Here is a 14,022-nt window from a genome sequence, read left to right as displayed (position 1 = left end):
TAACCCCTAAGATTCTTTAGCCCGATCCTAGTGGTCAATAAAATATACTATGTGTTACCAAATTTTCAAGGATATAAATAATATTCATGTATAAAAATAATATTGAATATGACATATTGATAATACTGACATTAGTAAATTCATATCATTAGATATGACGATATTATTTGTCTTTAAATCAAACGATCTTTAAGAATATCTTTAGAATGATTCTTTTGCGTTAATATTGTTGCTTAGCACACCACTTAGCATAACTTTGTACTTATATAAACAGTGTAATTTTTTATCGATCCGCCATGATAATGAGTTTTGACTCTCCATTATAGAAGTCTGATGGCAAGACTTTTGATTTTTTTACTGTTTGAGGATACTATACTATCATCTCTGTCCAATAGGTTGATGATAAGGTTAAAATAAGAGAAAAGGTTCAAAGCCCAAAGCAGGTAAAATCCTTTACTTCCCTATCAGGGTTTATAGTAATGGTTTTGCTTGCCCAGAATTTAGATTCTTTTCTCTCTTACTTACTTACAGTGAGTACAAAGGCAGCTTTTTTTCTCCTACCTAGCTAGCTGCTGCTGCTACTACTGTCTCTTGTCCCCATCAAATTTTTTTTCCACTAGTATTGTTATGTCACTATTCAAACTCAAGTGATATTGTAAATCAAGAAAACTAAAAAAGGGGGGAATTTTTCTTTTACTACATTTCTTGATTTATGCAAGGAACAAGACAATTTTGAGTATAAAAGAGTGAAGGGGGAGTTATGCAGCAGCAGCACCTGGTGCAGATGCAGCCCATGATGGCAGCCTATTATCCCAACAATGTCACTACTGATCATATTCAACAGGTTTTCTTCTTCTTCTTTTACTTATTTTTTCTTTCTTGATTCTCTTATATGCTTTTCTCTCTCTCTGTGGCTGGCTGGTTAGCTGAGTACTTTGTGTATGTATGCAGTGTTGCACTAGCTGTTGTTATGCTTTGGTTGCTTTTTCTTGGCTTCTAGTTGAATAAAGTTGCTTTCTTGGTTGATAAAGTATTGCTGAAAAAAGGGTATTTTTGCTCAAGGTTTATTGTTTGTTGTGATATACATGGAACACAAAAAGAAAAAACAAAGTTGTATTCTTGGTTGATAAAAGTCCTGCTAAAAGAGTGTTTGCTCATGGTTACTTGTGGTCATATACATGGAACAGAAAAAGAAGAAAAAAACTTGTATTCTTTGTTGTAAAGTCCTGCTTGAAAAAGGGTATTTTTGCTCAAGTTTTGTAGTGGTCATATACAGGAAATACAAAAAGAAAGAAAAAGTTGCATTCTTGGTTGATGTAGTCCTACTAAAAAAAGGTGTTTTTGCTCATGGTTTTTGTGGTCATGTAAAGGGAACACAAAAAGAACGAAAAAAGTTGCATTCTTGGTTGAGAAAGTCCTGCTAATAAGGGGTGTGTTTTGCTCAAGTTTTGTTGTGGTCATATACAGGAAACACAAAAAGAAAGTAAAAAGTTGCATTCTTGGTTGATAAAAGTACTGCTAGAAAAAGGGTGTTTTTGCTCAAGGTTTCTTCTTGTCATATACAAAAACAAATGTTACTTTTAGGTTCTTGCCTTTTCTTCTTGAAACTTATGTTGCCTTGTACATAGAACACAAAAAGTTGCATACAAAAAGGGTATTTTTGCTCAAGGTTTATTGTTGTCATATACAAAAAGAAAGATGTTGCTTTTTAGGTTCTTGCCTTTTCTTCTTGAAACTTATGTTGCCTTATACATGGAACACAAAAACTTCCACACAGAAGGGAAATTTTTGCTCAAGGTTTATTGTCTGTGTTCATGTGTAAAGAAAAAGGTTGCATTCTTGGTTGAAAGAAGTCCTGCGTAAAGGGTATTTTTACTCAAGGTTTATTGTGGCCATATACAAAAAGAAAGATGTTGTTTTTAGGTTCTTGCCTTTTCTTTGTGAAATTTATGTTTCCTTTTTAAAAAAAAATGTATATATACTTTGTTCTCTTTCTAGTAATCTCATGTCTTCCTAAAATGACTGTTAGTTGAGTTTGTTGCTTTCTGCAGAGTGAATAAAAACTAGTAAATAATGTGTTGACAGTTTTTTGAACTTTTTTAAATGTTACTTTTGAACTTTTTAAATGTAAAAACTGTTAACTTCAGTCTAATAGGCTTCATCTTCCCTTTTGAAATATTTTAAGATCTTTATGTATTGCTAGTATATTTAACAATGACCCTAGTTTTCAGTTGTTAAATATAATAGTAATACATAAAGATCCTAATGATATGGACAGTAATTACTGAAGGCTTAAGTGTCATATAGTTGTATGTTTACTCAACACTTGAACAACCTCTTGTAGAAATGTACGGTAAAACTATGTACAATAGGCCTTGTGTGGTACTGCTCTTCCCTGGACTCCGTGCATAGCAGAAGCTAAGTGCACCGGGCTGCCTTTTGTTTTTTACTTAATAGCTGGCTTTTTGTTCTTTTCTGTTTCAGTTCCTGGATGAGAACAAATCACTTATTCTGAAGATTGTTGAGAGCCAGAACTCTGGGAAAATAAGTGAATGTGCAGAGTAAGTTCAGTTGATCATTCTTTAATTTTATATCTCTAGTTACAGGCTAGCACATTCGGAATGCACTTCATCAATATTCTTGTTTTTAGATATTTCACCTGATTTTGAAATATGTTTTTATATATTTAACATTATGATGGCATTCTTGAAACATGAACATAGAATATAGAATGGTGGCCTGGAAAAAGATTTAATATTATTGCATTTTATAATATGGGTAACATTCTTGAAACTTGAACATAAAATATAAAGTAGTAGCCTGGAAAAGATGTTACACTATGGTATTTTAAATGTCACGGTTGCTATAAATAATTGAACCAAAATATTTGTCGAAACAAAATTTCAACTTCAAATCAATTGAATTATGTCCATACGGGGCCTTGGTCAAATTGTCTTTTAAGTAAATGTTTTCTTAAGGAGCGTATAAAAAGATAAATGTGATAACTAAAATGGACCGGAGGGAATATATTACCGTGCTATTTATTAAGTTAACACTTGCGGCAACTCTTCTTGCTGTGGCAGGTCCCAAGCTAAACTTCAGAGAAATCTTATGTACCTTGCAGCTATTGCTGATTCACAGCCCCAGCCTCCTAATATGCATTCACAGGTAGAAAAACATATCTTGGCATTTCAATTATCTACATCTTTTAGTTAAGGATTTAACTTATATACGTTGAGTCGTTGACAATGTAAAGTAGTTCCCACTATATCAATGTATCTTAACTTATTGTAGCAGGTAACATGTCTTGTTTTCTTGGTCACTCATCACACCTGTTTTATAGACGATTACCAGTAGTAACATTTAGGTGACCTCTTATTCTATGATGCCGTATTGCTCTGACTCTCCAAAAATTGTTGCTGCATGCGTGTCGGATACTTCAAAAATGCATTACTTTTTTGAGTATCCGACACACACACTTCGATAATTTTGAAGAGTGTGTGCTACATAGCGTCAATGTGTATTGCTCCATTGTTGCATTTATTTTGTATCCTGCTACTTTGTTGTCTCTTTTCTTACAATCCTAAGTCAGATACTTCCCTTTTGAGCCGAGGGTCTTTCAGAAACAACCCCTCTTATGGAATTACACTGGATATGTTGTTGTTGTTAACATTTCGGTGACCTGAAGTGTACATTAGCTAATTAACACATGTTGTTTCTTGTCATTCTTGAATAGGCTTAAACATGTTTTATAAGCTAATTTGTAGTTGTGAATTTGATGTTTGATGTCCTTCAGTTAGCTTCTGGTGGGATAATGCAGGGAGGGGCACATTATATGCAACAACAACAAGCTCAACAACTAACAACGCAATCGCTTATGGCTGCAGCAAGATCCTCCTCCTCAATGCTCTATGGACAACAACAACAATTATCATCATTGCAACAACAGCAAGCAGCCTATCATAGCCAGCAACTCGTAATGAGCAGCTCTGGTGGAGGAAGCAGTAGTGGACTTCACATGCTACAAAGCGAAAACACTCATAGTGCTAGCACTGGTGTTGGTGGTTTCCCTGACTTTGGCAGAGGATTAGGCAGTGGAAACAAGCATGAAATGGGAAGTTCTATGTCTGATCAAGGACGGGGCGGAAGCTCGAGTGGTCATGGTGGTGATGGAGGTGAGAATCTTTACTTGAAATCTTCTGAAGATGGGAATTAAGTTTATGTATGTTATTTTTCTTGTTAGTGAAGGATTTTGAACTTAAAAGAATAGCATTTAAGGATTTTGTTATCTAATGTGTTTGTGAAAAAACACAAGTCTCTTATGCTTTTGAACTTTTGGGCTTAGTATCTCAAATGTTTGAAACTTTAACCTTCTAAATATCATGTAAATTTGTTAGGTCATTTTGGTTTTCAATTGGTTTCCTTTATGACTTCTTATTTCTTCTTTCTGTTGGGCTATTTGCTTGTGAAAACTCTAACCAAAATTGGGAGGGCACGGTATGCATAAGTAGCCGTTTGAACCACTGTTTAAATTTCATAGGTGAAACTCTAAATTTGAAACTTTAGGACGAGATTGAGTGTTAAGAACGTATCCAATATAATTTCACGTGGCCTTTGGAGAGATTAGGGTGTAAGCAAATATTACCTACCTTTGTGGGGTTGAGCGGTTATCTTCGGTAGACCCTTGGTATTGTCATCGAGTGTCATCAGAGGAAATTTGAACTCCATGATAATGACAGTTTCTCGAAGAGGGAGCCAATAAAACGGGTTGGCTGGTGTGCTATTTTTAGTCTATTTATCACAAGTTTGTTAAACTTTGCCTCAACATATATTTATGTCATTCGACTTTTGATGTATATAAATAGACACTTTAATTTGTTTAAAGTTGAATAAATAGAAACATTTGTTCTATGTGGCCTCCTATATGGTATTTCTATCCTATACAGTGTCCTATATGTAGTATGTCATGTAGGATTCATGTGTTTACTTAATTGTTCAATTTTATACAAGTTTAAGTGTTTATTTGTGCACGTCGAAAATGAATGGCATAAATATGAAATGAGGTTAAGTTGAAGAACACATTTACGTATTCTGTCTATATTTTAAATTGGGATATTACAAGCAATAACTTAGTTGTCACTTCTATAACAGTTGTGGAAATAGATAGCCCATGGCCCAATATATTGATCTATTGGCTTTTGATATTGCATTTCATTGGCAAATGAGCTAAAGATAACACACCTAAGTAAGAAAAAATATTTATATTTTTGTTTATATCAATTCAATAGATGTTGCGTCTTTCACATATAGATAATATGTATAATCCTTATTTTTATTTGCGTATGTTTGTTATCTCACAAGTTGGGAGGGCAAATTCGTCTTTTTTGTCTTCAGATCTATTTCTCGCGAATATTTCGCTCACTTTTAATTTACTAGCTCTATACAAATTCAAAATTTTTTAAAGTAAAGAGAACCTTGAAAACATCATTTTACTTGATTAATTGAATCTAAAATACATCCATTGATATTTTTAGAAAAGTATTGAAAGCTCCTCTAAACTCGTCACGAATTATCAATTTCATTCTCAAACTATTAACAACCGTAAAAACACTCATTTACTTAATTAATTGAACTTAAATAAGCCCCGATCTTGCAAATTAAATTAAACTTTGGTTTCTTCAAAAATTTCAAATTGAAGAACAAATATTTAAGAGTGAACATATCGATCTAGCTCATAAGTGATAACTACTGTCAATTGACAACCATCAAAATCAATTTGGTAAAGTTTGAACATGTGCTTTTGACCAATATGTCAATTTTTTGTCGGTAAAAAACGAATAAAAATAATAATTACGAAATAAAATGTAATTATTTTGTATCTAATTATAGATATCTCGAAGTAATATGATATCTAATATCATGAAATATCTTAACTAATGTGATAGGTAATTATGGATAAAGTTTCTATGTTCAATAATAATATTACTCCCTATAATTGGTCATGCCATAAAAATGGTAAATAATTTTGGCGATTATTTTAATTTGTCTAAATTTTAGTGACATAGTTATCAATGAAGCGATTGAAAATTTTGGAGACACTAGATTTTTAAAAACTCAATAAAGATAATATGAGTAAATATTTCAATTTACCTAAATCATGATAATACCTAAGCTATGGAAAAGTATATATACCAGGTATTTTATAAAAACCTTTATTATGTGTCTCATATTAAAACATTAAAATTCTTTTTGTCCCATTAAAAGATGAATACAAATCTTATATTTTATAAATTTGAATTTAAATAAAACAATCTCACACAATTATTGTTTTGAATTTTCGCGCTTACTTATCAACGTCTTCAAGTTGAAATTTATGTATTTCATTTTTTTTTTTATTAGAACATAATTTTGGAAAGAAATTTCCAAGAATAAAAAAAAAAGTGAGAAAGAGACAAGAAATTGAACACATGTTTGAATGAATGAACAAATCAAGAAAATTATGCCAAAATTTAGCAGTCATGACACCATGTCTGGCCCTCACTGTCTTCTTATTTTTGGAAAGTAAATGAAGGTTCCTCTCATTTTGAGTGTATTACACGCTTTCCGTTCATTTTACTTGTTCAATTTTCATTCGACACATTTCTTAATATGATAAATAAAGATATAATACATAAACATATATTTTTGCCTAGCGTCATCACAAGTAGATCTTTAAATTTGTATAAAATTGAACAAATAGACACACACTTGACGTGTCATGTAGAACGATTATATCTCACGTGAATTGTCATGTAGAATACATGTCTACTCGTTCAATTTAATACAAATTTAAATATTTACTTGTACACCTCCAAAGTTAGAAGGCGTAGCTCTCATATGACACCAAATCAAAGGGCAAAACTATGTATATGCCATAAATAAAGTAGTAATTTCAATACATGATTCATGTTTATTATAAGTTATCTAAATATTAAGAAATAAATACTACTAATATTTAATAATAAGAATAACATAATTATAAAATGATAAATTATTTTTTAATTTTAAAACTAAATAAATAAATAAAAATAAATATTTATTTAATATAATGAACAAGCCAAAATACTCGAACCAAGGAGTATATTAATTAAGAGAATAATTTGGTGTCTGGTGAGATTATGGATGGATAAGTTTGTATTAAAATTAACTAAATTTTCCTCTACAACGGTCAATCTTTATGTAGTAGACTAGTAGTATTTATTAAATTGGATATGTTGACTTTAATTATTTCTCATCTCAAAAAATAACGATTAATATAATCTTTTATAATTTGAATTGACGAAAGTGATTCTACTAAGACTTGAGTTTTTTATCTGTTAGTTTCAAATCTTTAATAAAAAATAATATAAAACTAAAACCAGTTATGTTCAAGACTACATACTTAATTATTCGTCTCAATTTTATATAGCAATGTTTTATGTACATATAATTTATCTTAAAGTCCATAGTTTTGACTGATTGCTCAAAATATAATGACTAATATCTTATAGTATAATTATAAGAAAATAGGTACAGTATATGCGGAGTTGGCTATAACACAATATGGTTATGTACTTTAATTATTTTTTATACTTTCTTTAATTCAATATAAATAAATTGTTGGAACTATTTTTTATAGTTCAAAGTAAGTGAATTGATTATCTTTTTTCAAATTTATCCTTCTTTTTAATGAAGTTTTTAACTGTTTTAAATTTACTGGGAAGATGAATTAAACTACTTAGAAAGAGCTTGGGGAGAATCAAAAAGGTAATATTGACAAATTACCCTTTAATCAAAAGGATATTCACAAAGAGATCGAAATATAGTTGGATTCTTCTTGATAATTAAATACTTCAAGAAGATTTACGAAATTCTATCTATGTGGAGATCAAAATAAACCCAAGAAAGTCCAATTATCCTACCTTCGAGAAATGCGCTATTAACAATCCTTGAAAAAAGTTTAGAGGTAAGAATTTGTAAAGATATGACACCTTAACCTAAATCAGCCCAAAAGCTAATTCATGAAGGGAGAATTGCTCAAGTCCGTATAAGCAAATCACCAATCCATTCCCAAATAAATGTGGGATTGTAACCCGCGATACCCCCCCCCCCCTCCCCCCCACGTCTAAGCTTGACTGGAGCATGGATCAGATGCCCAAACGGGGAAGGACCTTGCTCTGATATCATGTAAAAATATGACATTTGCATCTAACTCAACTCCAAAAGACAGATTATGAGGAGAGAATTGTCCAAGTTCATATAAGCAAACCACTAGTCCATAGTCCACTTATCCCCTTGCCAATGTGGAGCTATAAAGAATCAATGGAGAAATAGAAGTATAAACTCTATTCATTGATAAAATTATGTTTCTTCATATTTTATTTGTGATTGCAATATCTTTTCTATCACTTTAAAATTTGCTGCTAACAACGTTCAAACAAACCCAAAGGACTATAATGCCCTTGAATCACATCAAGAAGGTTCAAGACAATTGAGTTTGTGGTAAAAAAATATGATTTTTCACTCATTAACAGAAAACGATTGTTTGACTAAACCAATATGACTGGAAATATAGAATAGACAATATTTTTCTTTTCCTTTTTTTTTAATGAGAAGTGCCAAAAATTAAACGTCAACTTGGAATATTTCCTTTTTTATTTTTGGTCAGCACTGGCGTTGCATTTATTATAATTTATTTATATTATAAGTTGACTATTTAAGTCCTATTTTATAAATTGAAATTGAAAACTCAAAAAGTAGCCCCTATGGAATTTTTTTGCCCCTATTAATCATTTGGTTACAAAAAAAATTCTTTTGGTTACACTGATTCTTTTGTTCCTCAAGTTAGTATATGTTTTGTAATAAGAAAACAAAAATATTATTGAGAGATTAACAGATATAATTAGACATACTCCACTATCATATATACTATTATTACTTATATTTTCAAAGTATTACACATCTTATCAATAATTAAGTTTTTTCTACCATATATTAAGGAAGATACACTTAGATACATGTATTTTTGTTACCAGATACACTAAAATATGGAGGGAAGCGAGAGAGGCGAACGATATTTATTATGTACCCCAGATACATGTGAATCTACTTTGATATAATATATCTAGAACAAATTACACCTAACTTTGACCCTATGTATCCCGAGATACATGTATCTGGACGCACCAAAATCTGGTAACATATTCATAATATTGTAAACTAGAGTGTATCTAAATAATTAGCTTATAAACTATAGGGATTTAGGTAAGTCTCCCAAATAAAATTTCTAATAACTCACAAAATTATTCTACTTTCAAGACATAGCAATAACATATTTACATAATATATACAACCTTCAAGAAAATCTACAATATTAGAAATTTTAAAGATCTTTCTCTTTCTTACTATCCTCCTTGTCATTGTACGAAGCTCGTCTCATTGTTGGTTTTGAGTTTGCAAATCTATTTTTTCTTTCTTTTCACCGATCCTTGATCCCAATTCAGGATCCGACTTTAATATGAAATTCAAATTTTGAAATTCAAATTCGATCTTGTAAACACACTTTAAAAAGGAGAAATAGAAGAAAAAATGCTTGTGATTTAAACACACTAATTAAACAAAAAAGATAGTAGAAAAACAACACTACACCATGACAATACTATAACCAAACTATACAAAACAATATATAGTATCGTAAATCAAAGAGCAAGAAACAAGAATAATACTACGAGTACTAAAATAAACAACAAGTCAATACACTCCTACCTAACTAGCGGCAAATTCATAAGATTAAAAAAAAAGCATACTAAGAAAGAGCATTATTTAATTACAATATTAGTACGGAAATCGAAATTCAGAAAAGGTATTTGAATCTTCTTTCCAGAAATTATCACGAGTTTGATTTCCCACCGAGTGTTCGACGAAATTACTCGAACCTTCACTACCTTTATTTGCTGCAACAATTCCTTCATTATAACTCACTATTTTTCCATGTTCACGATTATAAATATTTGATGATTTTGGTGGGCTTTTACCAGTAAGTTGTTGAACAACTGCTCTAAATTCAGTAGGATTTTTGACATTTACTAAAACAGGGCTTGATATATACTTCACCTTCATTGGCTCTTTTTTTTTGTTGCTCATTTTATGTCATTTGAGGAATTGAAGTCTAAAATAATGTCATTTTATATAAAAGAGTAAGGAGAAATTTCCAAGAAATGAAATGTCAATTGTCACCATATTCAAAAGTTTTGGAAAACTTTTGTTTTATCATGACTATTAAGGGCTTGGGGAACAAGTTAGTTTAATTATTTCAAGATTAATTTTTCAGGATTGTTATCTCACCCTTAATGAAGAAAAAGGTATCCCGTGATTATTTTTCAACCAAACATGGGATAAGGTCAGTGGCGTAGCCACATGGTGGTCAGGTGTCCAATTGGATACCCTTCGTTGGAAAAAAAATATTGTATATACAAGTGAAATGATATACAAAATGATTAAATAACATATTGTTGACACCTTAACACAACAAACTACTGTAGCCTAGTGATTTCACCTCCTTGGAATGATGTAGTGCTCGTGTGTTAGAATCTCACCATGCCATGGATAAGCTCATTCTAAAACTAATCTTAGGATTCGTTATTCCTTATCCTTTGTATTAAACGAGTCCTAAATATTTCAATTTTTTAATGAAAGGCATAGATAGTGTGTTGTGATTGTTGAGATTCTTCCATTTTTAATCAGAAGTCTCGGATTTGAGCCTTAGAAATGCAAACAACACATGTTGGGAGCGACGCCCAAAAAAGGACCTTGCTATGAGCGAATTCAATTTAATCGTGTAGAGAATATGATTAATTAATAAAAAGCGTGTTCTTTCTAAAAATTTAAACTTTTAAATGAGATAGTCAGTGTTCACTTCAGCATGATTTCAGAATAGGCAAAGTTTCTGAGATCGAATCTCACCACCACCCTATATTAAAAAGAATTTTCAGGCCCATAAAAGAGAATCAGGTCTATGAAAAGCGCGTTCGAGTGACCATCTGGGTGAATCGGTCGGACTCTAATGTGAATGGCCAGAAACAAAGAATTTCCAGAATCTGGCGTAATTTATTTTTTTTGCGTACGTATAAGTGGAGAAAATTATTCGGTCTTAGAAGTTTCTACTATTTATTTATATTTTTTTTCATTTAGAAGTGTCTGTTCACTTATTACAAAAAAATAAAAAATAAAATGAAAACCACCACAACCAGTCAAGGTAAAACTTGCATGGTTTATTCGAATACACCAATTAAATAATTTTGAATTTTTAATATTTGACCGCTTGACTAAAAAAAAGTTACTGATATCTAAATATACAAAAATATACACTAATCATGTATATTATTATATAACATATTAAACAAAAAAATATATATGTCAGTTATTATTTTGGTGAACACTTATATGGTATAAAAATCTCAAAAAATTTAACATTAGACTTGGAAAATGAAACTGAAACTGAAAATATATGTCACTTAGGATGTGTGCTCGATACGAAGGAATTTTTTTTTTATAGAAAATATTTTCTAGAAAAACAAGTGATTTCTTACTTATTTTCCTGTGTTCATTATGTCAGCATAATATATCCTAAATATATTTGTTTATAATTTAGATAAATACTATGAAAGATGACGATGCTTACTGAGGGTATAGAGTGGCAGCGATGAGGCTTCGAAAGGGTGTGTGTGTTGGGTTTGGGGGGTGGGGGTGGGGATTGAATAATAATGTTAGAAAATATATGTGAGAGTCTAAGATATTGACATCGCAATTTTCTAAGATAATGAATTAAAAGGAAGAAAACAATTTTTTAGGTCAAACTTGTGTCTATATTATATTAAGATAATATTTATGGATGTCTTGAGAGTCCAAGATATTGACATGCATGATTTCTCGTGTAGAAAAAAAAGATGAATATTGACCTAAGGGTGTGTTAATTACCAAGAAAAATGTTTTCTAAGAAAAATTTAATATTGAAAAGATATTTCTTAAAAATAAATTATTTTTTGTTTATTTTATAATTTGTGAAATAAGCAGAACATATTGGATCTCAGAAGTATTTGATATAATTTAGATAACAAGATGAGATTGTAGGCGTAGGAGCATGGGGTTGTGAAGATTGGGGGTGGGGTGTGTTGGAAGTTGCGAAGACGATAATCAACTTGAATTGTCTTATAAAACTTATTTTTCATACTTTTATTAGGAATATTTTTCTTCTTTTTTTCAAGAAACTTGTAATCCTTTTTTGTAGAAAATGTTTTCCAAAATGAGGAAAAGAGGAATTATATATTATCTACTCCACACCCTAGTTTCCTTTTATTTTTTCCTCGTTATAATATACTCTCACAATTACTTTGAATTTATGTGACATGGTTTGAATTGATATGGAGTTTTTCTTCTTTTTTTTTATGACAAGGGAAATTCGCAGCCGCTACCCTTTGGTGCGCGCAGGATAAAACCACCGCTCCTATGTAATAGCTCGCAAACCACATAGGATAGGTAATCCACACTAGGCAAGCCCGATGCGACGAGCTCAACCCAGAAGACAGAGTCCTTGCTTTTGCTGGCAAGGGATTTCGAACTTGAGGCTTCCAACATGGAAGTTTCGAGCCCAAATCACTGAGCCACCCCGAAGGGTGAATTGATATGGAATTTATGAAAAAAATAATTGAAACTTGTCAACTTAACATGTTTATCATTTGTGTGACTTCTAATATTTTAAAACTTATAATTGTAAATATGTCATATAACTTGTATAACTCTATATACAAATTTTGAAACATGTGACATAATCGATGCATAACATTTTTTATGACTATCAAACCTTCTCATTAAAAATCAAAAAGGAAAGAAATATTTTTGGTCCCTAAATTATTACTTTATTCTAATTTTGATTTTTTTTGCAATTAATTGATTGAGCATATTTGACATTTAATTATATAAATTTGTAATTTTAATCCCTCAAATTAATAGAAATTTAAACCTAACAAAATCCATATTTAAAGACAACTAAGACAGCAGATAAAAAGAAAAAAAAAATCAAGGGTTGTATTCAGCAGGTAAGTATTTATATTGGTTAAATATATTTAATACTCTTTCACAGTAAGGTATAATCGAAAAAATATGAATTCCTGAAATAACACTTATTTTGACACAAAAAAGTATTATATAGTACTCCCTCTGTCCATATTAGTTGTACACACATGAATATGTCTCAAATTACTAGTCAATTTAAAAACTAAAATAGGATTAATTATATTTTTTTTCTATTTTATTCTTACAATTAATTCTTTTTGAAAGTATAAACAAGTTTGTAATGTTTCAAAAAAAAATTTAAAAAATAAATTAATAAAATTATTCTTATTATTTATAATTTCTCGCAAGACGATAAAGAAAAAATAGACAAAAGTAATAACACTATTACTAGCAACAAGGATCACAATGAAGTAGTATAAGTCACTCTTAATAAAAAGTTTCAAATTCAAGTTCTATAACACTTCTTCTTTAATGAATTTTGTGTAACGCAAATCAATAATTAATCAGCTCTAAGCAAGTACCAGAGCACGAGGAGAAGTCTAAATTTCTATAAATGAATAAAAAGATATAAACCATAAATACATTCTTAAATTTGGTTTCAGCTTACATTTATGCCCTCTAACTTTGGGTATGCACAAGTAGACATTTAAATTTGTATAAAATTAAATAAATAGACATATTCGTGTTATGTGACATCATCCTATATGAATAGTTTGCGTCATACCTTGCGTTTTATATGTATCTACTAGTAAAATTATTCGCACCTCACGCGGGAATTTAATATCGCATAATATATAAAATAATATTACTTAAAACCTATCAGTCATTAAAGCTAAAGCACTATATAATCTTACATACAAGATTAAGTAGTAATAAACATTAATAATGTAAAGGAAAATGATAATTATAACATCTTATCATTTATCCTTCAAT

At 30.5% G+C, this 14,022-nt stretch overlaps 1 protein-coding gene across 2 annotated transcripts; it reads left to right on the top strand.

The window, feature by feature from the left end:
• The first annotated feature begins 301 nt into the window (after positions 1 to 301).
• LOC125844325 (GRF1-interacting factor 1-like) lies at positions 302 to 4,414 on the top strand. 2 transcript variants are annotated; one of them, XM_049523615.1, is made up of 5 exons: positions 302 to 443; positions 720 to 844; positions 2,485 to 2,561; positions 3,084 to 3,168; positions 3,797 to 4,414. In XM_049523615.1, the coding sequence occupies exons 2-5, from the start codon at positions 761 to 763 to the stop codon at positions 4,214 to 4,216; spliced, it is 666 nt and encodes a 221-aa protein (XP_049379572.1). In that variant the 5' UTR covers positions 302 to 443; positions 720 to 760; the 3' UTR covers positions 4,217 to 4,414. The 2 variants fall into 2 exon arrangements, with proteins under 2 accessions (XP_049379572.1, XP_049379573.1); XM_049523616.1 differs by lacking the exon at positions 302 to 443 and having other exon boundaries at positions 453 to 844; positions 3,821 to 4,414.
• The last annotated feature ends 9,608 nt before the right edge of the window (positions 4,415 to 14,022 follow it).

This window comes from Solanum stenotomum, chromosome 11 (assembly GCF_019186545.1).
Source record: "Solanum stenotomum isolate F172 chromosome 11, ASM1918654v1, whole genome shotgun sequence".
NCBI classification, from domain to species: domain Eukaryota; kingdom Viridiplantae; phylum Streptophyta; class Magnoliopsida; order Solanales; family Solanaceae; genus Solanum; species Solanum stenotomum.
This window is presented reverse-complemented; position numbering and strand designations above follow the sequence as displayed.